Source organism: Urocampus carinirostris, chromosome 20 (assembly GCF_059441175.1).
Source record: "Urocampus carinirostris isolate Australia breed hairy pipefish chromosome 20, RoL_Ucar_1.0, whole genome shotgun sequence".
NCBI classification, from domain to species: Eukaryota; Metazoa; Chordata; class Actinopteri; order Syngnathiformes; family Syngnathidae; genus Urocampus; species Urocampus carinirostris.
This window is the reverse complement of record NC_142368.1, coordinates 23,632,023-23,659,956: the sequence shown is the minus strand read 5'-3', so window position 1 is coordinate 23,659,956 and position 27,934 is coordinate 23,632,023. Positions and strand designations below refer to the sequence as shown.

The window sequence follows — 27,934 nt, the reverse complement described above, 5'->3', positions numbered from 1 at the left end:
TCAAATGTGTGTGCAAACTTCAGTATAACCCACATGATTGAAAAGAGGACAAAACAATTTTACTTTGAAAAGTAGTTTTCGGAAGTAAGATTACAACGTCAATGAAGCTTGCACAGAGTGCCCGCTGGTATTGAGCGCTCCCACTTGAGTGTGGAGAGCTTGTTGTGGTCGATGTCAGCTTCAGCATCCACAGCGGCGAGTAGCACCAAGTCTCCACCCTGAAGCCTGCACCATGCACGGGGGCAAGAGAGGACTGGTGGCCCCGCAAAACACCTTTTTGGAAAATATTGTTAGGCGTTCCAGTGGTGAGTTCTACTTTACTCCTTTGTTGTTTTAAGAAAGAATGTGTAGATTCTGCCAAGCTTTAAACTAAGTAAGTCATAAGACATTGTTTTGCTTTACAAGTAGCAATGTTTTTTTTGCAGAGAATGTAAGCGGTCGTAATAATATTTCCATGAGTTGGGGATAAAATGCATTCTCATTATGTGTGCCAGGATGAGCCACTTACTTTAAGAGGCCTACAGTATATGTTGGCTTGTGCTTTCCTAAATGCACTTGCTGCTATTTGATCTCTCAGTAGTGGCTGCATTAGTGCTGAGCGATACATATCTTTAAATCAAATTGGCTTACAGCAAAAATTCACCTAAGCTTGCGAAGCAATGATCTATACTGTGTTTATAAATAACCTTAATACTAAAATGTATTAGTACAGAGTATTTTTTTCAGTATGGCACACTTTTTTACAAAATGGTTGCAATCAATTTTTAATGCCTAAGGAAAAAAAACAAATTTGTTTAATTAACGTCAACTTCCTTCGTGTGTTTCAAGCAAATGCTCGTCAGCTTAAAGTGTTCCACCCACTCAAACGTCCATAGTCATTAGGAAAGCTGCATTTTCTCTACTAAAGATTTCCCTTCTTCAGAACTTTTGCAGCTCTGCATGCAACTTTAATCAAGGCCAAAGCTGGGGCATAAACATTTTATCAACAACTATTATCGCTGTTTGAAATTTGTATGCATTTTCATGCTTTTGTAAGTGGGCATCCGTTTGAATTATTGGAGTGTTCAAAGTGCACGTTAGCATGATTATTTCCTCAATGTTTTGTGACAGAAACCAGCTTCTTACTTGGAAACGCGCAGATTGTTGAGTGGCCAGTGGTATACAGTAACGATGGATTCTGCAAGCTGTCCGGTTACCACCGAGCCGAGGTCATGCACAGAAGCAGCACGTGCAAGTACATGTTGCCAATTTTTTAAAAAAGCGTTCATATAACTGCTGTAGTTTGTTTGGGACTGCTCTGAAGTGAAATGCTCAAGGCCACCCAGAGAGAAACAGCTTTACAAGACCAGTGCTGTGACAACTGAGCTATGATAGGGAACGAAGGAAAGATGGATGCATAGATGGATGGATGAACAAAAGGAGCGACGAATGGAACTGATGAATGACTGCCCAGTTGGATAGATGGATGGACGGATGGAAAAAAGGAAGGAAGGAAGGAAGGCAGGACGGATGGATGGATGGAAAAATGAGAGATGAATGATGGTTAGGGCTGATGAATGCCCAGCCAGATGGAAGGAAGGAATTAAGGAAGGAAGGAAGGAAGGAAGGAATGGCTAGAGGGAGGATTGACAGAATGAACAGATGGATGGATGGACAAATAAATTGATGGAAGAACAAAGGAGAGATGGATGACTGTTATGATTGATGGCTGGCTTGGTGGATAAATGGGTGGATGGATAATTAAATGGATGGCTGTATGGATGAAAAAAGAAAGGAAGGACAGATGGAAAGAGAAAGGAGAGATGGATGAGAGTTTGATGACCAGCCAGGACAATGAAAGGAAGGAAGGAATGATAGTTAGGATGTATGTATGAAAGAAAGGGATGATTAATATTTTGGATGACTATAGACTGACAGGTAGAATGACGTGTGGAGGGAACAACCGAAGTTAAGATGTCTGAAATAATGAATGCAATGAAAAGATTGATGGTTGAGGGGCAGAATGAATGGATGTCAAAAATAAAGATAGACATGATGGTGGATGGCAGAATAGCTGAACAAATGACCAGAAAGTAATTCAAAATGTTTAAAATTAAGCTTTAGTCTATGTGTGTGAATACATATTTTAAAAAATAAATACTTGATAAAGAAATGTATGGATGGATGAATCGGGGATTAATTGAAAGTAGAAGGTGAATGACCGATATAGTGAGGGTTGAAAGCAGAGTTGATGAAAGCTGATCTGTTTTGTTAATCTTTCAAGTTTCATGTATGGCGACTTGACTGACAGAACAACCATCGATAGCATCCGGCAAACCTTTGACAGCTACGAATCCAACTTCTTCGAGGTTCTGCTCTACACCAAAAACAGTAAGCCTTGCCTGATAATTTTTGGGTCACAGACTCTGATTATTCCCTCATTTTTTGTGTGTGTGGCGGAAGGAACGCCAATCTGGCTCTACATGCAGGTGGCACCAATCCGCAATGAGAACGACAAGGTGGTGCTCTTCCTCTGCACCTTCCGAGACATCACGCTCTTCAAGCAACCCATCGAGGATGACGCCACGCGAGGTAGGGTGGCTGTTGCGTGTTATCCTCAGAGCTCTTTGTAATCGCGCAAAAGACAAGTCGGCCCTCTTGAGTAGGATCTCAAACACGGTGATTAATTATGAATAAAAACTTGTGTTTTACAATTGAATACTCAAGTGACTTTGTGGTGCAGGAACCTTGAAGGACCAAGTAAGACTCATACTCACTGCCACTGCTTTACAATGGGTGGATGGATGGAGAGGTGGAAGCAAGAATGGACGATAGAACGATTATCATGATAGAAGGATTGGAGAAGTAAAACAACATAGATGGAAGGTATAATTAATGGAAAGATCATTGATGGATGGCTAGATTGTAGGAAGGATAGTGTCATGGATAATAATTGAATCATAGTCATACTGATTGATTACAATTGATTGCTGGATGCTTGGATAGATGGATGGATGTACTGGTAGAGGTGTGGTGGACGGATGGTGGTTGGGTGAAAAGATGGATAAATAGCTGGTTGGCAGATGGATATATCCATAACTGCAGATAATGGATGGACAGATAGATGCAATAGCTAATGAGAAAATAGGTAAATGAATGTTAATTGGTCAATACCTTGACCGATAATGGATGGATGAATTCATTTATGGATGGATAGAATGAACACATTAAGGAAGAAAGGATGATGCAATAAGTAGATTGATTTATGTGAGAAGAGATGGATAGATGACGAGATGATGAGAGAAATAGATAGGGATTGTCAGGAGGACCAGAACAGAGCAGGAGACCCCAGAGCGTTCGTTACAAGTCTTTTATTTGGGGAAGCGTACAGGGTTAGAGGGAGACGCGATGACCGTCGAACGTCAGCAGCAACACCGTGAAGACAATTTCGGAACACGTAGCCAATCGTAGCGTGGGACGGAAGCAGGTCGAGTTTACCGGGACTGGAGAGAAGATCGTAGCGTGGGACGGAAGCAGGTCGGATCGGAGGCAGGCAGGCAGAATCAGGTAAACAAGAAGGCACAGGTAATCGGGAGAGTCATACGGGGTACAGAAGTATCCTCAGACGAAGAGGTCTCCGCGTAGCGTGCTTAAAAAGGGAACATAAACCAATCAGGGAGCGCATTCCAGCGCGTCAGATGATTACCCCAGGTGGCTCCATTTAGGTAATCATGACAGGGATTGATTCATGATATTTGTATCATACCCCCCCCCATGGATGGATGGACAGACAGATGGTGAGTTGGATAGGTAATGAGAGGCATATATAGATGAATTGATGGATGATAATACACGTACCATTACATTTGAGATGGACGGATGTACGGATGGAATGAAATATAGGTTAACTAAGTAGCAAAGTAACAAGATAAAAAATTTAAGAAAGGTAGAATGGAAGCAAGGATCATCAGGGATGTACATGGAGAGATGGTTGACTTATGATATATTTGTAGACCAAAGATTGGATGGACATAAAAAAGATAATGAGAAAAGGAGGAATTATTAATGAATAGACAAAAGCCAGACTGATAACTTTTTAGATGTCAAATGGCTGAAGAAAGGCTGAATGTCAAAGTGTTTTATCTAAGGACGGATCAAGTGTGACGATCTGTCTTCCAAGTAAGTACGAAGCACGTTCTGGTAGAAAGAACGCAAACCAACAACGGACGGTTTCTGTCGGGTTCATCAACGCAACAGTCGAGACCGAGTCCAGCTGTCCAGGTGTTGCCCGTGCGGGTCAGTGAGCAGTGGCGAGCACCACGATGTCCTCGGGGCTTTTAGCTTGCCACGAAGACCCCCAACCCCCTCATTACATTCATAAAGCAGAAACAGTCAGACCACATGAGGACAGTCGCACGCGTTCGATGCCACTAACACGTGAATCACTTCAGCTCAAATCAAACGCAGGACTGGTTTTATTTTGATGATTTGATGATCTTATCTTGTATGTGAGTTATCTATAACATGTTACGACAGGCTTTTGCTTTTGTTTTGGGTCAGGATGGACAAAGTTTGCCAGGCTGACTCGAGCTCTAACTAACAACCGCAACCTCGTCCAGCAGATGGCACCACTGAGCAATACGGAGGTCAGCCACAAGCCTTCCAGATTGGCAGAGGTGGGCAATTAAAACTCAATATGCTAAAATAAGACACAGTAGTCTTCATTACCAAGTGATCAACTGGACATATTGTGCCAGGCCCTACAGCTGGGCTCGGACATACTCCCCCAGTACAAACAAGAAGCCCCAAAAACGCCACCGCACATCATCCTGCACTACTGCACCTTCAAGACCACCTGGGACTGGGTCATCCTCATTCTTACCTTCTACACGGCTATTATGGTGCCCTACAACGTGTCGTTCCGCACTCGGCAGAACAACCTGGTTTGGCTGGTGCTGGATAGCATTGTGGACGTCATCTTCTTGGTGGACATCGTGCTCAACTTCCACACCACCTTTGTGGGCCCCGCCGGCGAAGTAATCTCTGATGCCAGTCTCATCCGAATGAACTATGTCAAGACGTGGTTCATCATTGACCTGTTGTCCTGCCTTCCGTACGACATCATCAACGCCTTTGAGCATTTTGAAGAGGTCAGTGACAGGGATCGACGTTCAAGATTCCTGTTGGGAACATTGATCAGATTTTTCTGCCTACTTTTCATTTAAATTCTTTTGGAAGGATTTTGTCATGCCTACGTCTACGGCTGGTCATCTTCGTGACTCCTCCAACTTCCACAGGAACAGCACCAGGTCGGACGACTCAGTACTGCCAGTAAGCGATCATCGCCTTTATTATTGCAATCTACATGCAATTTTGTTGACAAAAAAATGCATCCTTTAACTAGTGCTGTCCAACAATTAAAATAAACAAATATAATAGTATCCACACACCACTTGCAGATAGCACCTGCGACTATTTTGTTCATGCTACTGTAGGGGCTAATCTCAAGTACTAGCATTAGTAACTGACAGTGCCTCTCATTAATGCTAGCATCAATGGTTGCAAATGATAGGCAAAAACGTTTGGCGCTAACTTAGCAACTAATGGCGTTGTTCGTTTATTCTTGCAATGCTAGTTGCAAACTCTACCAGACACGTCAGCATTAGCAATAGCAGCATGCACTTCTTCCACTTTAGACAAAGAGCAATTATTGCACCAAAATAAATGGGGGAAGGTTGTTAAGAATACTTTTATCTGACAGTAGAAATATTTAGGGAATTTTATTATCACACTTGAAATCAATACATTAAAGGTACTGTCTGTAACTTTAATATAATCAACTTGCTGCCCCGTCTACTGGCTGAAATCATCATTGCAGCCTCTGTCAAGTTGCTTGTGACCCGCGTGCACGTACGTGCCCGTCTCTGATGCGCTCCAATAAACTCTTCCTTTTTTCATCTTTTTAGGCATTTGGGTTGTCATTTCTTTTCTTAGTTTTACCATTTTCATCCTAAAATAAAATTTAAAAAAAAGTCAGGCCCGCATTAAAATGTACTCTAGTACCAACCCCCACCCCCTACGACTCCTTTCCTGCAGCCTAATGCGCTAGGTGGTCAAAACACCCTTGAAAAAATAAAATAAAAACAGATAGGCGCGGTAATTTTTTTTCCTGTAAAGCCTTTTCGAATTTAGTTTGGCATTTTTAACCCATACTTAACAGAGAAAATATTGCATTTTAAATTATTTAAGGACACCTCAAACTATGCACCCCACCTTCAAAGGTTGTTTGGTATCTAAAACTTTGTTACTCTCTCCCGCCATCTCCTGTCTCTAAGTCATGATTGCAGCTTCAGTCAGCTCATTCCTCAAGTGCGGCGCATTTCTTAGACTGACTTCTATAAACTGGTTGGTGTTTGGATTGTATTTGAACTAGGCCTTTTCCTACTTTTACCATTTCCATGTTACACTGACAAAAAAAAAACGCGGGGATGAGGATAAAGTCACTCTTGCAAAATCCTACCTTTGGGAAAAACATGTTTAAACCTTCCCCTTACATTCTTCTTACAGGGTCTGAGCAGCCTGTTCAGCTCACTGAAGGTGATCCGCCTGCTGCGTTTGGGCCGGGTGGCCCGCAAACTGGACCACTACTTGGAGTACGGCGCCGCTGTGCTGGTCCTGCTGGTTTGCGTTTTTGGGCTAGTGGCACACTGGCTGGCCTGCATTTGGTACAGTATCGGTGACTACGAAGTCATTGACGAGAGCACCAACACCCTCAAGACGGACAGCTGGCTTTACCAGCTGGCCTTGAGCATCGGAACGCCCTACCGCTACAACGCCAGCGGCACAGGCCAATGGGAGGGTGGACCCAACAAGGACACGCTCTACATCTCTTCACTGTACTTCACCATGACCAGCCTCACCACCATTGGATTTGGCAACATCGCGCCCACAACAGACGGGGAGAAGATCTTCTCCGTTGCCATGATGATGGTGGGATGTAAGTACATCTAACTATTTTAATAACCGCACTTGAGTGATTGTGACCTTAGTCACAAAGCTCTAAACCACTCAAAATGTTGAGCCCTCAAAGAAAAAAAAAATACAATGGCTGAGTACCTTGGAATATCACCCAAGTTGAAATGCAACCATTTGAATGTCTTTCTCAAAAACTGCTGAGTCAGCAAAACTAAAAGTGCAGAGTAGTTTTTTGGGGGGGCATAATTACTTCAGAGTGAACTACCTGATGGCTTGTGAAAGCTTGTGATCCTGGCCAAACCTGTTCTGGCATATGAGAGTAGAATGTATTTCTGAGAAAGTTCTGAGTGGGTCAGCAAAACCAAAAGTGCAGAGTTAATTTTTTGGAAGGCATAATAACTTTTGGAATGAACTACATGATTGTTTGTGAAAGCTTGTGATCCTGGCCAAATCTGTTCTGGACTAGGAGAATAGAATGTCTTTCTGAGAAATGTGCAGAGTCAGCAAAACCCAAAATGGCAAGTAAGCTTTTTTTTAGGGTTTTCACATGCGAGGTAATGTACCTGTCTGCCTTTAAAATATGGTGTTTACATTCAATGTCTCTCTAGCCTGGGAGACTGGATTTTTTTTTAAGAGGGGGCCCGGAAGACGGCTTTAAGAAGGCATGGATTTTTTCTTATTTGAGAGCCCTTCTCCCAGTCCTCCTTGCAAGTTCAAAATCCACTGATGCCTTCTCGCCTTATCTTGAGTGTCTAATACACTTTTTAGCCTTTCTGGGAAGAAATGTAAAAAAACTGAGGTGCTGAGTCACATTTAAATTAAATTCAATGATAAACAATGATTCTTTAATGCATAACATGCTAGTTTGATTATCAAGAAAAAGATTTTTGTTGTTATAAGAGAAATCACTCCTTGCGCCCCTTTTTCATTGAAAAATTATTAATTTTGAAGAGGCCCAAATTAAAAATGCATCACAAAGCCCATTTTTTGAATACTTTTGCAATATAATAAAATAATAAAGTTAGTGTTTAGTTAGCCCTTAGTTTGTTTGCTAACTGGCTACCGATCTCCTTTTTAAAATGTGACACTGAAATAACCAATTAATATTTGAAATACACAGAATTTTTGCTAGAACATCAAAATAGTATTTTAGTGATTTATATGCAGTACACAAGTAAAGAGGAAATGTTCTCGAAGACAGATGAAAATCTTGAAATTAAATCGAAAATAATTCACTAGGATTGTAGCAGTTCTGATGTGAAGGGCAAATGTTAACAAAGACGGATGATAGTTTACTTTGTTTTCAAGTGACAAATTCCTTCCAAAACACTCTTTGGTGCTGCTTGAACATAAGACAAATAAATAAATTTAAGTAAATATCAATTTAAAATCAAGTAGATAGATTTTGTGACAGAATTTCCTCTGTCCCTAGCACCAAAATCGAACCAGTCCTGCGTGATTCAACACGTCTGAAAGTGAACCATCTCAACATGCCCACATCCCCTGCACCCCTTTCCCTACGTTAGTGCCTTAGATAAGAAATTGACAGTGTGCAACACTAGGCTGGTGTTGCCGTTGAAGCCACGGTCACGGAGCTGAGTGGGGCGAGCGCGAGCTCTCCTGATGAAAAGTGACGTGCCGAGCACACGTGTGGTTTGTGTGGGAAGGGCTCAGCAGGGGGGGGGGGACGTCACCACCAAGCACTGGAGACGACCACTCGGTGAACGTTGGTAAATAGGCTGTTGAAGATGACATGGTATGGAATTCTATTTGATGTGTAGTTTGTTTTAATCCGGTTTCGGAAGCTGGTTTTCAGCATTAAAATTCTGACTACAGCAGTAGATGAAAGTATTTTTACTTGCTGTAGAGCACATGTGTCAAACTCATGTTGTATTTGCTGACTACCATTAATCAACCAGAGCACATTGAGGAAACCCATCCTGATGTTATTTTACTCAAAATAAAAGTCACAGACTATATTAAGGCAATATGAAAAATACTCAGGGCAGCACGGCGGCACAGTGGTTAGCGCGTGTGCGGCACAGTTCTGAGGTCGTGAGATATAACCTCCTGTGTGGAGTTTGCATGTTCTCCCCGTGCTTGGGTGGGTTTCCTCTGGTCACTCCGGTTTCCTCCTACATTCCAAAAACATGCATGTCAGGTGGATTGCCCGGCCCAAATTGTCCCTAGGTTTGAATGAGCGAGCAAGTTGTCTGTCCCTGTAAGCCTTACGACTGGCTGGCAGTTCAGGGTGTTCCCTGCTCATTGCCCAAAGACGGCTGAGATGGGCTCCAGCACCCCCGCGACCCTACTGAGGATAAGCGGTGCAGATAATGGATGTCTAATGGATGGAAAAATACTCAATTAAAAGAAATAGCATCTGGATGACTTTGCAGAAGTTTCTATAATAGATATGAAATGTGAAAAATTGATTAACCCATAATCATGGTTGGATATAAATCAATTATCATTACATTTAAATAAAACTAAAGTGATTTTCTTCGGTAATCACAAGGCAAATCTAGACCTGGTGGTAAAAATGAATGGTGTTGCCATAGACATTGTATCAGAAATTAAATCTTTAGGAAATACAATAGACAGTAGATTAAATTGGAAAACACACATTAAACACATACAAACTAAAGTAAGTATTTCAATTATTAATAAAGCAAAAAAAAAAAAAACGTAAACTATAATGCAATGTATTTATCATATTGTTCTTTAGTTTTGCCATACTTAACGTACTGTGCCGAAGTTTGGGGCAATGATTACAAACGTTCACTCCATCCCCTTTTTGTACTCCAAAAACATGCAATAAGAATTATACACAAGGCAGGATACTGTGATCATACCAATATTCTATTTCTGCAGTCCAAATTATTAAAACTGTTTGATCTAGTTTTAATAGTGATCAAAGATACCCTAACCCTAACTTTAAAATCCAACCGGTGAGAACCACCAGGAAACGTATGTGTGTGTGTCTGTATGTGGAGTCAAACTTTGGAACGAATTACAGGATGAGCTCAAATATCCACCTGTTCAAATCAAGAAATGAAAAAAAATGTATATTGGCAAAGTAGAGAGGAAGAAAATGGCGTCTGAATGATATACCAAATGGTAGATGTAAGCAAATCAGCATTGTTATTGTTGTTATTAACATTATTATTATTATTATTATTACTATCATTATTATAATTACTAGTATTATCATATTCATATAATTATTATTATAATTAGCGAGCGTTCGCTGGGTTCATTTTGTGGTCGGTGCGTTCTGTCAGAGACCAGAACAGAAAACGGAACCCACTCGCGTAATGTTACTCACAGTTTTATTGGGGAAAGGAGAAAGAAGCGCACACTTCTGGTCTCGGGGACTAGGTTGCTCAGCCGCGGATTGGGACTTCTGTGGCTAGCGATGACGGTGTCGGGAACGGAAAAAGACAAAACCAAACAGATCGTGGCTGGAGTAAAACAGGAGCAAAAACACAGGAAAAACGAAGATTCTCAGATGCACCGACAAAAGATGACAGGACAGCGTTTAAATATTGGCAGGAGCCATTCTGTCAACGAGCTTCAGCTGGTGTCCATGGGCGGGGCCAAATGGGCGCCATGAAAACCGTGAAAGAAGCTGGCGCCACATGGCGGGGGCCATTTGGGCGCCATGGCAACAGTGACTAGTTTACCTGGTAATAACATAGGAACAACATAGTAATAACATGATAAGTTATTTTTGAAATGCATATTAAACTGGCATCACTTTGCCCTAATTAGTAACAAAAAGTAACTCTTGGCTTCCAAAAAGTTGGAGACCCCAGATATGTAAGATACGCTTTGTCCTCCATACATAAGGACACAATGTGGAGGTCGCTTCGGGAGTATGGGGTACCAGATAGTCTTATCAGAACTGTTCGGTCCCTGTACGATCAGTGTCAGAGTTTAGTCTGCATTGCATGCAGTAAGTCGGATTCCTTTCAGTGAGAGTTCGGCTCCGGCATGGGTGCCGTTTGTTACTGATTGTTTTAATAATATGGGCAGAATTCTTACGTCCAGCCATGGCGTGGAAGGGGTCCAATTTTGAAGCCTCAGCATTGCATCTCTGCTTTTGCAGAGGATGTGGTGCTGTTAGCCCCAAAGCCGTGAATTTCAGCTCTCACTGAAGCAATTTTCAGCCAAGTGTGAAGCTGTTGGGATGAGGATCAGCACCTCCAAGTCCTTTCCTAAACATTGGAGGAGAAGGTCAATTCAGTAAGTTGCAATTTGTGTGTTGGGCTCGCTCTGGGCTTGTGTGTCCTGCTGCGGACGAAAATGAAGCGCTCCCAAGCACACAGCGCAATCACACAAAGTGCACAATGGGAACATGGATTGTATATTATCATTCATAATTCACAGCCGCCGTGTGAGCATTCCTGGCTGCCTGCGTTGACCTCAAAGAGTCAGTCAGCGGCTCTAATGGGGCGCGTCGACCCATTCAAGGGGAAAGAGGTTCGGATGCAGATCCCAGCGACGTTGCGCCCGCCCGCACGCCCGCTCGTTACTGTTTGCCCCGAGGGCGCAAACATCTCCCTTTCTAGCCGGCCGGACTGGCGTAAAATCTCCGTATCAGTAACAGGACATTTATTGGCGGTAATTGTACCGAGATCCGAAGCGGGATGGGACAGGGAGTTTTCGTGATTGCCCCGCCGGCGCACTGGTGGCGCTGTTTTCGAGGGGGGGAAAGGTGGCGGCTGGGGGGGCACAAAGCTTCGAGTGTGGCTGTCACTTTGGGTCAAAGTCAAGGTTGCTAGTGCATGACTTTACGTTATGCTCTGCAGGAGGCGGGCGAAGGTTGCCGCGACAAACTATTCAGTAGAGGAAATTAAATAAAAATAAACACATGTGAAAATGCAAATGTACTCTTTGTTCTAAGGTTTCATATATATATATATATATATATATATATATATATATATATATATATATATATATATATATATATATATAAATATATAAATATGTGCAGCAAGGCGCAGTTGTTAGCACGTGTGCCTCACAGTTCTGAGGTCTTGGGAACCTCCTGTGTGGGTTCAAATCCAGCTACCAGACTTCCTGTGCGGAGTTTGTATGTTCTCCCCGTGCTTGCGTGGATTTCCTCCGGGAACTCCGGTTTCCTCCCACATTCCAAAGACATGCACTTCAGGTGGATTGGCCGGTCCAAATTGTCCCTAGGTGTGAATGAGCGGGCGAGTTGTCTGTCCCTGTGTGCCCTGCGATTGGCTGGCAACCAGTTCAGGGTGTCCCCTGCCCACTGCCAGATGATTGCTGGGATGGGCTCCAGCACCCCCGCGACCCTACTGAGGATAAGCGGTGCAGCTAATGACTAATGAGATATATATTATATATATATATATATATATATATATATATATATATCTATATATATATATATATATATATATACAGTAATCCCTCGGTCAGCGCGGTTAATGGGGACCAAAACCACCCGCGAAAAGTGAAAATCCCCGAAGTAGCGACGCCCCTTATTTTTTTTAAATTACTTTATTTTCTTACTATTATTTTTTAGACCCGCGAAGCTCTGAACCCGCGAACGTGGAACCGCGAAGTAGCGAGGTCCCACTGTATATATATGTTAGTTATCATATATAGAGATCCCTCGGTTTTCGCGGTTAATGGCGACCAGAACCACCCGCAAAAAGTGAAAATCCGCACATTCATAAAAGCCTGCAAAGGGTTAAACTTACCTTGAGTTTTTGTCATTCCCGACTAAGAGTTAATGACTGTTAATGACTTAGATAAAACTTTGGCCAAAACATGAATTATTGGTGATAAAAGATATTGATATTATTTTAGGATGTATTTATTTTAAAATATATTTATAAGATTATGAACTTCAAATAAACCGACTTAGTTGCAAGTAACTTTTATTCTATTTTATCCCTGCCCTTGATGGCCAATGACATCAAATCACCCTTTCGATGGGCTTATTGCATGTGTTGAGCTTGTGGTTATTGTTACATTTGTGTACACAAGTAAACAGTATGGCTAGCGCTTTGGTTTTGGCACGAGGTGACATTATTGGTTTGTTTGTCAGAGAAAAATCATTGAAAATACTAAGGAGCTGAAGATGTTGATGTTAAAAATAGCACAAACTTTTGCTGCTGTGAGCAAATCTTCTTACAGACACATTATAGGTAATCTACATTTTAATTCACAATTATTTCATCTATTGTTGCTTTATTTTTAAATTGCTGAAAAACATATTTACAGAATTTTGTACAGACTTGACTTGGTATGGACCCCTGATGCTTTGTGTTCCAACTTAATACGATGGCCTGAATAACACAAAATACACTACAGCTTGAGATTTAGATAGATAGATAGATAGATAGATAGATAGATAGATACTTTATTCATCCCCGAAGGGAAATTCACTTTTCCAGCAGCATCCCTAAGCTGAGAACAATCGAAAATAACTGAGAACAATCGAAAATAACACGGGAGCTGCTGGAGTGGCTGCCATTCAAACTGTTTCATAAAGTGTAGCATTATGTGAAGATACATTTCAGATTACATGCGGCGTTAGCTCGCAAACCTCTTGCTAGCAAACTGCTAGTTTTATTTTCAGACTTAGGAAACTCCATCGTTATGAATGGGCTCTCATTCGATCCCTGTGGTCGGCTGTAATGCTCACCGCGGCCACTAGGGGTGCAAGACTTAGAACTACCGCTAAACCTGTCAACATTTTGTGTACATTTCAGCGCTATTGTACGCCACTATCTTCGGAAACGTGACCACCATCTTCCAGCAGATGTACACCAACACGAACCGCTACCATGAGATGCTGAACAACGTGCGGGATTTCCTCAAACTCTACCAGGTGCCCAAAGGCCTCAGCGAGCGCGTCATGGACTTCATCGTCTCCACCTGGGCCATGTCCAAAGGCATCGACACGGATAAGGTAGTAGTCATTGCTATAATTATCACCTTGATTTTCAACCAGTTTTTCTTTGTTTTTGCTTTCCAGGTATTGTCGATCTGCCCCAAAGACATGCGAGCAGATATCTGTGTGCACCTGAATCGTCAGGTGTTTAACGACCACCCAGCTTTTCGCCTGGCCAGTGACGGCTGCCTGCGGTCGCTGGCGGTGGAGTTCCAGACCACGCATTGCGCGCCCGGAGACCTCATCTTCCATATTGGCGAGAGTGTCGACACCCTCTGCTTTGTTGTCTCTGGCTCACTTGAGGTCATCCAGGACGATGAGGTGATCGCCATTCTAGGTAGGAAATGTGACCAAATTGAATTAAAAACAACCATAAGTGACTAGTAACTGCTCACAATTGTTAATCACTGCTTTTGACCCTGAATAGCTAACTTCAACTCACGACAGCAAACCGTGACTTGTCACCGCTATCAGTAGCTAATAAAGGCTGACAATAACTATTGATCACAATGACCCCTTGTGGACTCTAATAACCACTAAAAACTGAAAACAAGGGATGTAACAGATCCCTCAAACGCCAGGGTTGTTGCAGCACCACTTCCTGTGGTGTGTTTTGGGCAAGAACAGCCTGGAGTTACCCATTCTTTTCCTGGCTGTTTTTTGGGGGTTAGGGTTTTCTCCCCCACATGAAACAGATAGTACTGGTTTCTGTTTTTACCAGTATCAGGTCAACCCACTTGATCTGACTCAGATAGGATTATTTTGTCCATTATTTGATTAATTTGAATACCTTCATACCCTGTTTGAAATTGAAATTATAGAAAACATAAATGAGGGATGTGCGCTGCCACGCTATACTAGCCCAAGACACACTACAGGTAATGGTGCCCCATCGACCCAGGTGGTCGAGGGATCCGTGAACCGTGATGGATGGGTGAGCACAGATATCAAATAATGGCTATTTTTGGCCTTTTTTACTGTGTTGGTACCCTAGCATCCCTTGAAGTGTCAGGAATCCAAAATGAAAGGCATGTTAAATGGTATATCACGTAATATCAGTCATTTTTTGAAGAGGGAAGTGAGTTTTAGAAACTTTCGGTATTGTTATACCGAATTTAGTGTTGATGACTAACTCAAGAAGTAAGTATCGCTCTAAAAAATATTTGTACCGAACATCCTTGTGAAATCGTGTGTAAGAAAACATAAAAAAGTGAATATTATTTTACCATATTAGCATAAAATATAACTTTATTTTGGCTGGATCCATTAACCACTAGCGTTGTAGGGGCACCATTTCCCGTGGTGTGTCCTTGGCAAGTACAGTCTGGTGCCCATCCCAACAAATGTTTCCACCCGAATATATGTTTTGTTTTCCTACATTTTAAAATTATTGCTCAAAACTTTGCTTATTTGGAATATTTTCCCATTTCAGTATATTTTAAACAATGCTTTTCTGTAAAAGATCATTAAAAATAATATAAATTAAAAGGAGAACAACCTTTTCTGCCATCTGATGTTCATTTTAGGAGAATAAAGAATAAAGAATTTATTGCAGTCCATAGTCCATAGTGCAGGCATGTCAAATATAAAGTTGGATAGTAAAATCTGCCCTGCCACATATTTCTAAGTATTTCAAAAAAAGAAGCAAGTCAAAAATAAAGATTTTTCAAATAAATGCAACGCAAATGCTGCCTCTGGCCCTGGAGGGCAGTAAAGGATATATTCTTTATTTAAGTAGGCCCAGCCTCGTAGTTTGATCTGATGTTGTCTAATCTTATTGCCCATATACTGCTAAAACTTTTCGTTTGTATTTATTTTTTTATTCATTTCAAACCAGTACTGTCACGGTTGCCATGGCGCCCGATTGGCCCGGCCGTGTGGGGCCAGCTTCTGTCACGGTTGCTATGGCGCCCAATTGGCCCTGCCGTGTGGCGCCAGCTTCTGTCACGGTTGCCATGGCGCCCAATTGGCCCCGCCCATGGGCGCCGGGTGCCGCTTGTTGACAGATTGGCTCCCTGTCAGTATTCAAACGCTGTCCTGTCTCCGTTTTTATCCTGCCAGTCCTTTTTCACCAACAGCTTCACACTTGACTGTGTTTTTGCTCCCGTTTTTCTCCCACTACGACCTGTTTTTCGGCGCTTTTGACGCTGAACCTCTTTAACCCGTTTTTTTTTTGTCGTTCCCGACCCGCCGTCGCTCGCCACGGATGTCCCACTTCCACGTCTGAGATACCTACTCCCCGCGGCCAGCGATCTCTGGATCGTGTGTGCACTCCTTTCTCTTCTTCCCAATAAAACTGTGAGAAATGTTACATGAGTGTGTCCTGTTTCCGTTCTGGGTCCTGACAAGTACGACAATTAAGGCAAAAATTATGTTTCTTTCATAGCTCCCACTTAAGTTTGTGTAGCATGGTGATTTGATTCAGGTGTAAAACTGCATTCACTCAATTGTTAAAATAAACGAGTTAACGCATTTACCAATACCAACCATAATAATCTTTTTTTCCCCATTGTTTGAGAATAAATGTGTTGTGTTTAGAAAAGATCTCTTGTCATTCGTGATTATATTATGTAGCGTATGTCGATAATGTTGGCTGAATTATGAAGCATAATACCAAAAAAATAAAGCTACCTATTTGTAGTTTACATTCTTTTACTGACCGAGCCCGCCTCAGAACAAAGAGTGTGCATTCGGACCAGAGCCAAGCTGAGTTTGACATCCCTGGGATTCTTATATATATTGACGCAGTATATTATATTAGTTATCAGTATCAAAATCGGTCATCAGTAGGAAAAAAAAACTGTTTAAATAATTGGGTTTGTTGGGTGTTTGAAATCTGTGAAAATGCTTTAATTTTAAGGTTGTGTTTTCAATGTTTAAAAAAATGCTTGTAATTAAGTGAAGTGCTTGTAAATGCTTGAAATTGTTACCATGTTTCTTAAGTTAGGTGTTGGTCTGGGGTTAGTAGCTAGGGAGGGTTTGGGTTTCAAATAAGGGTTTTAGAAACTAAGCTTCAGGCTCCTTATTAGGGTATTAGACTGAAATTAGGGTTCTGAAATATGGTAAGGGCTAGAGTTTATATCTAGAATTAGGTGTAGGTTTCGGAACTAGGGTTGAGCTCCATGTTGGGGTTCTAAATTAATTGTAGGGTTCCAGAATAAGTTAAGAGCTAGGGTCAAGGTTTGAAACAGGGTTAGGGCTAGGAATTAGGGTTTGAGCTCCATGTTAGGATTCTAGACTGAATGTAGTGTTCCAAAATAGGTTTAGAGCTAGGGTTACAATTTGAAACAGGGTTAGGGCTAGGGTTACAGCTAGGGTTAGATGTAGAGCTAGGGTTTGGGCAGCAAGTTAGGGTTTTAAACAGTTGTAGGTCAATATAATGGTTCAATGCCGATTAACCGATCAGCTGTTGCACTTCTGCTGTTATAAGCGGTAACCATCCATAAACGACAACTAACATGTAGCGCTCACTAAATGTCATAAATGTGGTGTGATCATGCAGGTAAAGGTGACGTGTTTGGTGATGTTTTTTGGAAAGAGAGCAGCATGGCACGGGCGTGTGCCAACGTGCGGGCACTAACCTACTGCGATCTGCACGTTATCCGACGTGACGCTCTGATGAGGGTGCTTGAGTTCTACACTGCTTTTGCACACTCCTTCTCCCGCAACCTTATCCTCACCTGCAACCTGCGGAAACGGGTAAATAAATATAGCAGTTTTTCCCCTTCTTGTTATCCATATTAGCCATGAAATATCCTTGTTTTGTTAGAGAATGTTTAATTGCAGTTTAATGAATATTGCGCCACACCAGCACTCTCTACATTCCCAATGCCTCTATTGCATTACTTCGCAATTATTTTCTGTCACGCACCCCCGAACACCGCCACCAACCCCTCTCGGAAGAAGCAATCCTCTCGCGCGCTTCCCATCGAACGATTGTTCGATATTGGTGGTAACACCTCACCTCCGTCCATGCCAAATCTACGCCTTTTGGGATATTTATGCTGAAAAAGCACATCAGTCTTTGCTTTTGGTCGAAGTAAAGTGCTAGGTACGCTTCTTCAAGCTTCCTAGTCTTAGCCTTCAGGAGGAGACTTTTGTTTGTCTCTTAAATATTTTTTTCAAGGGGTCACTTGAGGGTCTGCTACACTCTGTGTCTCCACTTCATACTCAATGCTTATTCTCCCTGATTAATGCACTGCGTGGAGGCTAAATGTAAACAAAACACTCTGCCAATGAGAACGGCGCCATTATTGTTTTGGAAGTTATTAAAGTAGTAGTTTTGAAGGGACAGTGTGTAATATTTGACCACTAGATGGTTCTGTAATGTGTACTGCAACTGAAAACGAGTGCTACAAAACACAAGAAAGAATACAAACTACAGAAAATCAATGTGACCAAACCTCACTATTTCCTTCTCATTGTATTCCCCGGCCTTTCAGTAGGTTTCTTGATTTTTGGGGATACCCTTGGCAGCAATATGGCCGACAATAATGTAAAATAAATACATATTACTTTACCTATAAGTATTTTTTGAATGCAAGTTTACATGATAATTCATGTATTTTTTGCTTATTATTCAACTCAATATTGTTTTTTTAATGGACACATTTTTTAGCTTACCATTAGGAAGTGCTAAATATTACATAATGTCCCTTTAACTAGTGCTTCTCAAAAGAAGGTATGCCTAACCCTGGGCGATAACATGAGGGCACTCCAGGAGAATGTGAGATTTAAATGTTAAACAGTGACATTTATACTAAATAATTTGTCATTACTAAATGTACAAACTCATGTACATAAAATATGTGAAATGAATATGTTACAAACGTTTTTTGGAAAAAATGTTTACTCTGATCTCTAAGGAGTACGTGTGATGGTATCAAAAAATATGAAAATTAATACAGTAGAACCTCGGTTCTCGACCATAATCCGTTCCAGAACCCTATTCGAAAACCGATTTGTTCGTTTACCGAAATCATTTTCCCCATTAAAAATAATGTAAATCGTTTTAATCCGTTCTAACACCCTGAATGTTTACCTTGAATGTTTAACGTAAACATAACGCTAACCCAGGCTGATCGTACGTTCGCGCTATCGTAATCTTCAGTACAAAAGATTACGCTAACATGAACGTGTAAAAATAAAAAAAAGGATAAAGAAAAGAATTATGCATAGGATTTCTTACCTTTGTGGTGGTCAGCAGAAGGCGCAGGTGGACGGTGGGGAGAGGATCAGACACTCGCACACCTCCTTCATATTTTGCTATTATTTCTTTCTTAAATGCAATAGTTGTACGCACTACTTTTCTTTTGTCACCTGTAGCAACTTTGGTGCTTGCACTGACTTTTTTCGGAGGCATAATTAGGGGCTAAAACACTTCGTACACCGATATTAAAAGCGAAAGCAAAACGAAGCACGTCCGCACGCGTTAACAGTTGGTCACGAAAAGAGCGATCTACACCCGTACGCCGCTCAGCATCGCATCCTAGCGTACGCACTAACACATTACCCGCGTTCGAACTCCGATTTTTTGAACGAACAGCGAAGCAAGAATTTCTCAAAATTTTTGGTCGGACTCCGATTTCTTCGAACTGAGATGCATTCGAAACCGAGGTTCCACTGTACTGGTAATGTACTAATTTTTCTTTTTTTTTTTTTTTTAAACAACTTTGAATTATTAATAGTAAAATACAATTCTTAAAAAGGGGCGAAATTGTGTCATATGGAAGGTGGCAAACAATTTTACTTTTGAAACAGTTATTTTGTTACTTAACACCAAATATTTCTCGAGCAATTGCTAAATAAGGAAAAATAATATATAAGCTAAACAATCTGATTTCAGAGGAACGTTTAATCTGGAAACAAAATATACTTGTACTTTTCTTATCACATTTATTACTCTCATTATTACTTTTATTTTAAATTGTTTCTTGTTTTGTCAGATATTTTATTTTCCAAATTATTAAAGTAAGGTTATCATTGAAATTAAAATACTTAGTTTAGTAAATTGAATTCAATAATACAAAAATCATTATTTTTAGCATCTTAATCCAGAAAGCTTTAGATACTTTGCTAAAAAAAAATATTGTACCAGCGGTATGTCGCTAAGTACAAAAGCCTTAGAACCACTGGCGTTAACCATGCAAATAAATTTTAATAGCGTTGGTCTGACTTAGAGTTCTAACGCCTTGATCATTACAGACATTACTGTCAAATGAAAGCAATACAATAAATTATTTCTGTCTTTATATAACTGCTAACGTCACACACTTGCCTTTTCAAGATTTTTCCACAAAATAGTTGAACTGTAGTACCCATCAATCTGGGCAAGAGGTGCACAGAGAGAAGAATGTACATGGTGGTGAAGTCACAACTTTTTAACCTAAGAATGTGAGAAAAACTCCCTCCGACTTCAGACAAGCGTTGCCTCCGGGATTGCATCACAGTTCCATTAAAGACCTCCCTCAGGGAATTGCGGCTTTCACCTTTTTAATATTTTAACCAAATGCAAATGCTTAGCTTAGCTTTTATGCTTTTTAAACACCGACATGGATGAAAAAAAGCACTCCATGTTCAAAAGTGCTTTGCTGTTTGAAAACACATTAGTGAAATGATATCAACTCAACTGTAAGCAAAATTCTGCTGACTCGGTCTTTTTGGGTAAATAGTGAATTGTTGGGCAATTTTCTGTAAGTAAATTATCATTTACTTATGTTTTCTAGGATAGTAATTTAAAACAATGTTGTAATTTATAATTTGGGATTTCAATGAAAAAAAATGTGCTTAACTAATTCATTGACAGAATACCGTAATTTCTAGACGATAAGCCGCAACTTTTGCCACAAAATTTCAAGCCAGCTAGGGCCTGTGATTAGGATTTTACTGGCATAAAATTAATGGTATGTAGCCCACCAGTAATGTTGACTACAGTATGAAGTAAATTTGTACAAAATTACCAATACAGTATACCAGATGATGGCAGTAGCCCTTTGGCCACCTAGTCCTTGGCTTTTTGTGAGAATCTTAGCCCACCCCATTTCTGACATGGCAACTGTAAATAAAAAAAAAATAACGATGACTGGAAGGGCTGCCGCTTCCAGGACAAGCGGAAATTGGAGTATTTTTTCACCTAAATCCAAAACAACTGTGTCTGCCTAATTTGCCAGGAGACTGTGGCTGTTTTCAAAGATTGTAATATCAATGACACTGCCAAACAAAACATGCTGATTACTAACAGCTAACTGGTAACGATGTGAAAAGGTAAAGCAAATGAACAACCAGCACTTTTTCATGAGACCCTACGAAATAAAAATGCGACGCGGATCACGAAGCGCTGCAAACCATTCACGAAGGGTTAATTTATTAAAGACTGTTTAAAGAATGCCAAGCTGAATAGTCGGCCTTCACACATTTTCAGTTTACCAAATCTGGCTTGCTTTCTGAAAAGTTTTGACACCCCCTGCGCTAATGTATGCATTTTTCTAATAGCCCCCATGGAGCAGAAAAGGTAAGAGTCAGACAGATATTGCTGAGGAAGATGCAAATCATAACCACCAATAATCAACATAGAAGAAGTTTAACGTACGCTAGAGATAGGATCGGGCCTAAAAAAATCCAGCCCAGGCATGTGGGTATTGAAGTCCTATCCAGCCTAACAAATGAACTTGATTTGGACAAGCATGCAGATGAGCTTGTTTCTGCAAGAATAAGACGGGATATTGTGCGGATCCCCCACCAAAGAAAAGAAACGAAGAACAATGACAGCCAGAGAAAAGCCCGGCCCGTACCCAAACACTGTGATTGACATTTCAGGCTGAACCCGGATGTCAGGTCGGGTTTGAATTACCTGTAACACCGTGACCCACTTTGTACATAAATAGAATAAGAATAAACTAACCTTCATCGTGGAAAATGCAAAAAGAAAAGCAAATGACGCAGCTTTCAAGTTAAAAGTAATCGAGCTGGCTAATAAGTTGAGAAGGAAGGACACAGAGCTGCTGCATGTAAACTCCATGTTGATGAATCAATGGTGATACGCTGTAAATGGAAGTGGGAAGAATTGGTGCAATATAAAAAGCAAAAAAAAAAAAATGCTTTGAGGGCTAACAAAAGAAGGTGGCCCAAATTACAAAACATTCTTGAAGGCTAGGTTAACTCACAAAGAGCAGATATCTGAAGGATTTCCAGTGTGCACATAGGCATGTGTGGCTTATAGTCAGCTATGGCCTATGTATGCACAAAATGTTTTTTCCTTGTATGCATTGGGTCTTAAAGTCCGGAAATTACGGTAATACCCTTTAATTCTTAATTACTGTATTACATTTATTTAAAGTCAATTTTCTTATTCTTAAATGGCCACTAGAGAGTAACAGATATTGGCATTGGCTACCATCTGATACCTTGTCAGCACAGATATCTGGTATTGGTACTCACCAATCCTTAGTTCTTTGTTTTTTTTTAAACAGAGGCATGTCCAACATTGTGCCGCGGGCTCCAATTGCTTCCCTGAGTAGCCCGAGGACTGGTTTTAAAATATATCATGGGTCATTGTGATTTTCTAGGAAATTTGATTCCTAACTGGCATGATGCTTAGTAGTTGACTGAGCCTATTTAAACCTCTAATTATTACAACGTGGTAACAACATAGTAACAACATAAGTATGTAAAACTATGTTTATTACACATATCAAATTGGTAGCTTTTTGCTGTAACAAAAAAGTAGCTGTCAGCTTCAAAAAGGTTGGCAACAGCAACACAATTCTAATGCAGTAATAAAAAATACATACTAATTAAATCCGCAAAAGATAGCAAGAATCATACGTGCCAAATTTTAACATTCAAAAACGGTAAATGTTATTGCTCATGCACAGAACACGATCCGTCTTCAGAATATGGAGAAAAAACAACAACAACATGTGCATGTTTAAAACCAAAAGTGTCAAACTTTTACCAAAACGAAAATCTAATGCGATCATTTAAGCAGTTTATTCATGCAAAAACTTAGCCTGGCTTTAAAATAAAGCAGCCATAGACTAAAATACTATTGTAGGATTACAATAGTTACACAATATAACACACTATTATACAATATTACACACGTTTGTATTTTTATACTATTATACGATAACACACTACTCTTGAGTCAAGATTGTTTTGTTGTGTTTAGATTTGAAAACAAAATCTAAGGTTAACGGTAGTGTTGTTGAGTATGCTATTATAAAAACTGATCATTGATTTTACATGGTCATGAGTTAGTTAACAAACTTAGAGCGAACTGAACACTATTTCAGCATTTTTTTTTCAATATTGCAAGAATATCCCCAAAATATATAGTGTAATTAAGGTCTAATTTGGGCTTTCTCAAAGTTATTGTTTTTAATGGAAAAAAATGTGGAATGTGTGCTTTCTCTTGGACTTGGTCTCGTTTCAAAATAAATCAGACGTAGACCACAATACTAGACTTTAGTAAAGATTTTTTGTTGATGCTTAAATCTCAAGGGGAGAAAATCAGTAATGTAATTTGCAAAGCAATGGTGTTGGCAGGTATGGTAATAAAAAAAATGTGCAAATAAAATCTACAAGAGATAGCCATAATAGATATATTGGTTCTGTCTTTCCTTTCCACAGGTGATCTTCCGGAAGATCGCCGATGTGAAACGGGAACAGGAGCGTCAGAGGAACGAGGTGGCGCTCTCCATTCCGGATGACCACCCTGTCCGGAAGCTCTTCCAGAGGTTTCGACAGCAACGGGACGGTCAGGCAGCAGAAGATCCTTCCCCCTACCTTGATCACAACTGCGTGCAGGAGGAACCGGCGCCACCGCCAAGTGCTAACGGCCCTGCTGACAAATTGGCGGAAAACTGCACCACGGAGGCCCAAACGAAGCCTTGTGCAGAAAAGCCGCCGGTGCAGGGGGTCAACGGGGAAGGAAGTTCTGCACCTCGCCGGGTTGGAGCCAGAGGGTGGGCAAAGTTTAAAAATGCCACATCAGTTGCTCCTCCTCCTACTGTGAGTGAGCAGGAAAAGCCGCCAGAAAGGGCAGAGGGTTGGACTAAAGGATCTCAATCCTCAGAGCAAGTAGCAGCCGACAAGAACCAGACGCAGGCCGACAGAGGTGACCCCGGGGGCTCCATAAGTGGAGCCAACCCCGGGGAATCCACTTCCCTCCATAAAACTGACTCGTGCGACAGCGGCATCACCAAGAGCGACCTACGCATCGATAGAGTTGGTGACTCAAGGAACTCCTTTGAGCGCAGCCCTATGGAGCGAAGCCCCCTAGAACGAAGCCCTTTCGGACCCGAACGGGACCTGCTGCAGTCTGCGCTGTACGAAGCCAAGCTGGAGCTGAAAGCCGACGTTCAGGCACTGGGTGGACGCCTGGCCTTGCTGGAGGCCCAAGTAGGTGAGGTCCTCAGGCTGCTCTCAAACAGAAGGAGACTCTCGCTGCCGCCCATGTCCTCACCGAGGCCCAGGTTTAAGAACCAAGACCCTGTTGTTCCTTCTCTTAGACCCACAACAGACGACGGACCCTTTTGAGTGGACTGGATACAAATGTTAGTTCACTAAGCTACAAGGAAGCATTACCTAGCTGGCTCGCCAAAGAAAAATCCGCATGCTTCATACACTACATTGTTCCTCCTTTAGATGACGCTAAATCTAAAGTAGATCGTTTCCAGTTTACATACCTGTCAACCCTGAGTTACTATTAATCATACAGCAGACTTGTCACCATACATCATTTTCAAGGAGGGGATATCAAATGCATGGGTGGGGGGCACAATTATTATAACCCTCAAAAAAATTATTTATATATATATATATATATATATATATATATATATATATAAAGAGAGAGAGAGAGAGAGAGAGAGAGAGAGAGAGAAAGAGAGAGAGAGAGAGAGTCAAGAACACATTTCTGACTCTTTCTGTGTTGGGAGTCATTAGGTGACCAAACCCCCCAACTCCAACCCCTAATGCCGAGCGCCAAGCAGGGAGGCGATTAGTACCAATGTTGTAAGTCTTAGGTATGACTCGGCAGAGGCTTAAACCAGCAACCTTCCAGTCTCGGAGCTAAATAATAAAGATCAGGCTTTCAGTGGGGGTGGACACGATCCCTTAGAGGAGCAGGGCCTGCCTGTAGCGACGGATGTGCATGGAGGTTAAGTCAAAAATCGGAGCTTCCCTCCATAATGTTATTAAAATTTTTAATAAATAATTGAAAACATAGTTACTGTTAGAACAGGACTAAGAGTGTTGAAAACTCTTTTACTAGCACGCACACGTGTCTAGGTTCTCGCTTTGGTTTTATAATTTATTTTAAATATTCTTACCAGTTCTGCAAGTGGCTTTTCACACTTATTGTTATCTTAATGGCTTGATAAGCCATTGTACTCATTGCTCCTTTTCTCAAGGTACTTATCGATTTTTCAAAATTTAAATCGACTTGTTGTCCTTCTCATGTTGGCTGCAGATTCTTCCCGATGTGCCGAATTTGTAAACAACAACCAAAGGAAATGATGTTTAAGGGAATCAAACAATTTTCAAATAAGGTAGGAAACAAAATCATGTGATGAATGAAAATCATATTCATTTTGGAGTACCAACCTACAGATATTTTGGGAAGAAAATTACATATGAAATGATGAAATGTTTTGAGTTGACAGGTATGCTTTTAGCTACATCTTTTGAATTGATCTGCATTTATATAGCGCTTTTCAAGTCAATGACTTTCCAAAGCGCTTTACCGTGTGCTTCACATTTCCCAATAGCGGCCGTGCAGCCATGTAAGGCGCTAACCTGCTTATTAGGGGTATTAGGGGTTCAGTGTCTTACCCAAGGACACTTCGGCATGTAACACGGACAAGCCGGGATTCGAACTGGGATCCCTTGATCCCAAGACGAGCGCTCTACCTCCTGAGCTACTGTCACATTTCAAACTCATCTTTTATGAGTCCTCAATGAAATGACACACTGATGATTGATTTTTTTTTAATGCAACACAACAAAGCATGGGGGGCAGCACGGCAGCGCAGTGGTTAGCGCTTGTGCAGCACAGTTCATGTCATGGGAACCTGTCTTGGGTTCAAATCCAGCTCCGGACATCCTGTGTGGAGTTTGTATGTTCTCCCCGTGCTTGCGTGGGTTTCCTCCGGGCACTCCGGTTTCCTCCCACGTTCCAAAAACATGCATTTCAGGTGAATTGGCCGGTCCAAATTGTCCCTAGGTGTGAATGAGTGAATGAGTTGTCTGTCCCTGTGTGCCCTGCCATTGGCTGGCACCCAGTTCAGGGTGTCCCCTGCCCACTGCCCGGAGATGGCTGGGATGGGCTCCAGCCCCCCCGCGACCCTAAGGAGGATAAGCGGTACGGCTAATGAGATGAGATGAGATGAGACAACAAAGCATAAGACACGGAAGCCCATCACCCTTAAATACAAAGCTTATCTCTACGTTGAAGATACATCACTTCCTCGATTATCCTGTTTAAGTTAAATGGAGCGTTTTGGCCCCCTTGTGTTATTTATGGTACTTAGGACTATTAATTGGATTTGGACAGTAGGGTGGGGCGTGGCTTAAGTACTTTCAGTGGACACACCCAAAGTTGGATGTCTACGCAGTTTTAAAGTCTAGTTTTGCACTGTTCAAGATCAATAAAAACTACGGTGGCCCTAAAAAGTAAAAATAATGCCTCAACTAAAAAAAACACAATACCACATATCTTGAGACCTCAACCAAGGTCATTAACGTCCCAAACCAAGTGACGACATGCTTCGAAGGCTCTCGTTTGGAATATTTGCCCAGCCGATGGGAATGTCGTGTCGAATGGCTGAGGTCAACAACTGACCCAACCCCCCAACCCCACTTTCCTGCTCCAAGGCCTATTAGATGAAACATGTACATGAAATTGACATTGGTGCCTTACACAAGACCTAAACCTCAGAGATGCATTGTTGATAAACTCTGTTAATATCTTCTAATGTGCTACATTTTTTGTTGTTTTTTTTTTTTTACAAATGTATTTCAACACTGGCATGGTATTGATGCATTAAATCAGACTTTAATTTCAGTTATCAAAAAAATAACAGAATAACTGAGGAACTATTTATGGCCATGCACATGTGGTTGCAATAAACTGACTAGTTCTACTTACTTAGATAAATGAAATGAGAATTCAATGCAGTGTAATACTCAGGTAGTTATTAATATCAGACTGATTTCCAAAGTATGTGTGTCTAGTTCAAAGGAAATCAAGGTGGCAACACTATTCTGGGCGCGGATCTTTTACGTGGGAGAAATTCTTTTGTGTGACCTCTCTATGACATTGCTATACATATTGTAAATTTGTAAAAAGCCTTTGCATGTATGCAGGGAATCTTTTTACCCTAATGTAAAAAAAAAGTCGGAAAAATGTTTCTTTTAATTTGTCATTTGTTCAAAATTATCTGAATAATGTTGTTTGTCTTTAATAATAACGCTAAATTGAGTGAAAATCCATACCTGTATATGTATATTTTTTAGATTAAGTACAACAGTTGTTTTAGCTATGTCACTGTTGATCAGTTGAGGCAAGAATGTGAGTAATGTTTGTTATTTTATTCAATGCTTGTTTTTTTCTTTCCCTGTAAGTAAAATTTGTTTGGTTTTTAAAATAAGGCCGTTGTAAAAATTCAATACAAAAATGTATTTTAAAAATTAGATGTGTTTTTGATCCAGAAGCTTAGTTGACACATGGCTCGGTTTAGCGGGTAGAAAGTAAGAACTCTATTGACAATAGTAATAATAATAACAATAATATAATAATGTATATTTTATTTCAGGACATTCACTGTCCACAGAATATAAAACAAGAATAAAACAAATTTAAAAAATAATGATTAAAAAAAAGAAAAGAAGGTAGGCCAAAGTTAAAATGGGGGGGAGGGGTTTCAATGTTTGAAGGTAGGTCTTGAGTCCGAATTCATACGCAGGGTGGCGAAATTCCGCAGGTCAGGTGGTAATGAGTTACAGAGCTGGGGGCAGAGTGGCTGAAAGCTCTCCTCCCCA

At 41.0% G+C, this 27,934-nt stretch overlaps 1 protein-coding gene across 1 annotated transcript; it reads left to right on the top strand.

The window, feature by feature from the left end:
• Nucleotides 1-172: 172 nt before the first annotated feature.
• Nucleotides 173-27,586, top strand: LOC148346654 (voltage-gated delayed rectifier potassium channel KCNH5-like). The gene is made up of 12 exons (XM_088325436.1): nt 173-305; nt 1,111-1,234; nt 2,264-2,370; nt 2,443-2,571; nt 4,540-4,655; nt 4,737-5,129; nt 5,218-5,310; nt 6,547-6,976; nt 13,710-13,909; nt 13,976-14,228; nt 17,394-17,590; nt 23,522-27,586. The coding sequence occupies exons 1-12, from the start codon at nt 233-235 to the stop codon at nt 24,428-24,430; spliced, it is 3,024 nt and encodes a 1,007-aa protein (XP_088181562.1). The 5' UTR covers nt 173-232; the 3' UTR covers nt 24,431-27,586.
• Nucleotides 27,587-27,934: the final 348 nt, after the last annotated feature.

Coding starts and splice junctions, on each gene's coding strand:
- LOC148346654 (XM_088325436.1), top strand. CDS start 233: ATGCACGGGGGCAAGAGAGGACTGGTGGCCCCGCAAAACACCTTTTTG. Junction 2,572..4,539: donor CGAGGATGACGCCACGCGAG/GTAGGGTGGCTG, acceptor GTTTTGGGTCAG/GATGGACAAAGTTTGCCAGG. Junction 6,977..13,709: donor TGCCATGATGATGGTGGGAT/GTAAGTACATCT, acceptor TGTACATTTCAG/CGCTATTGTACGCCACTATC.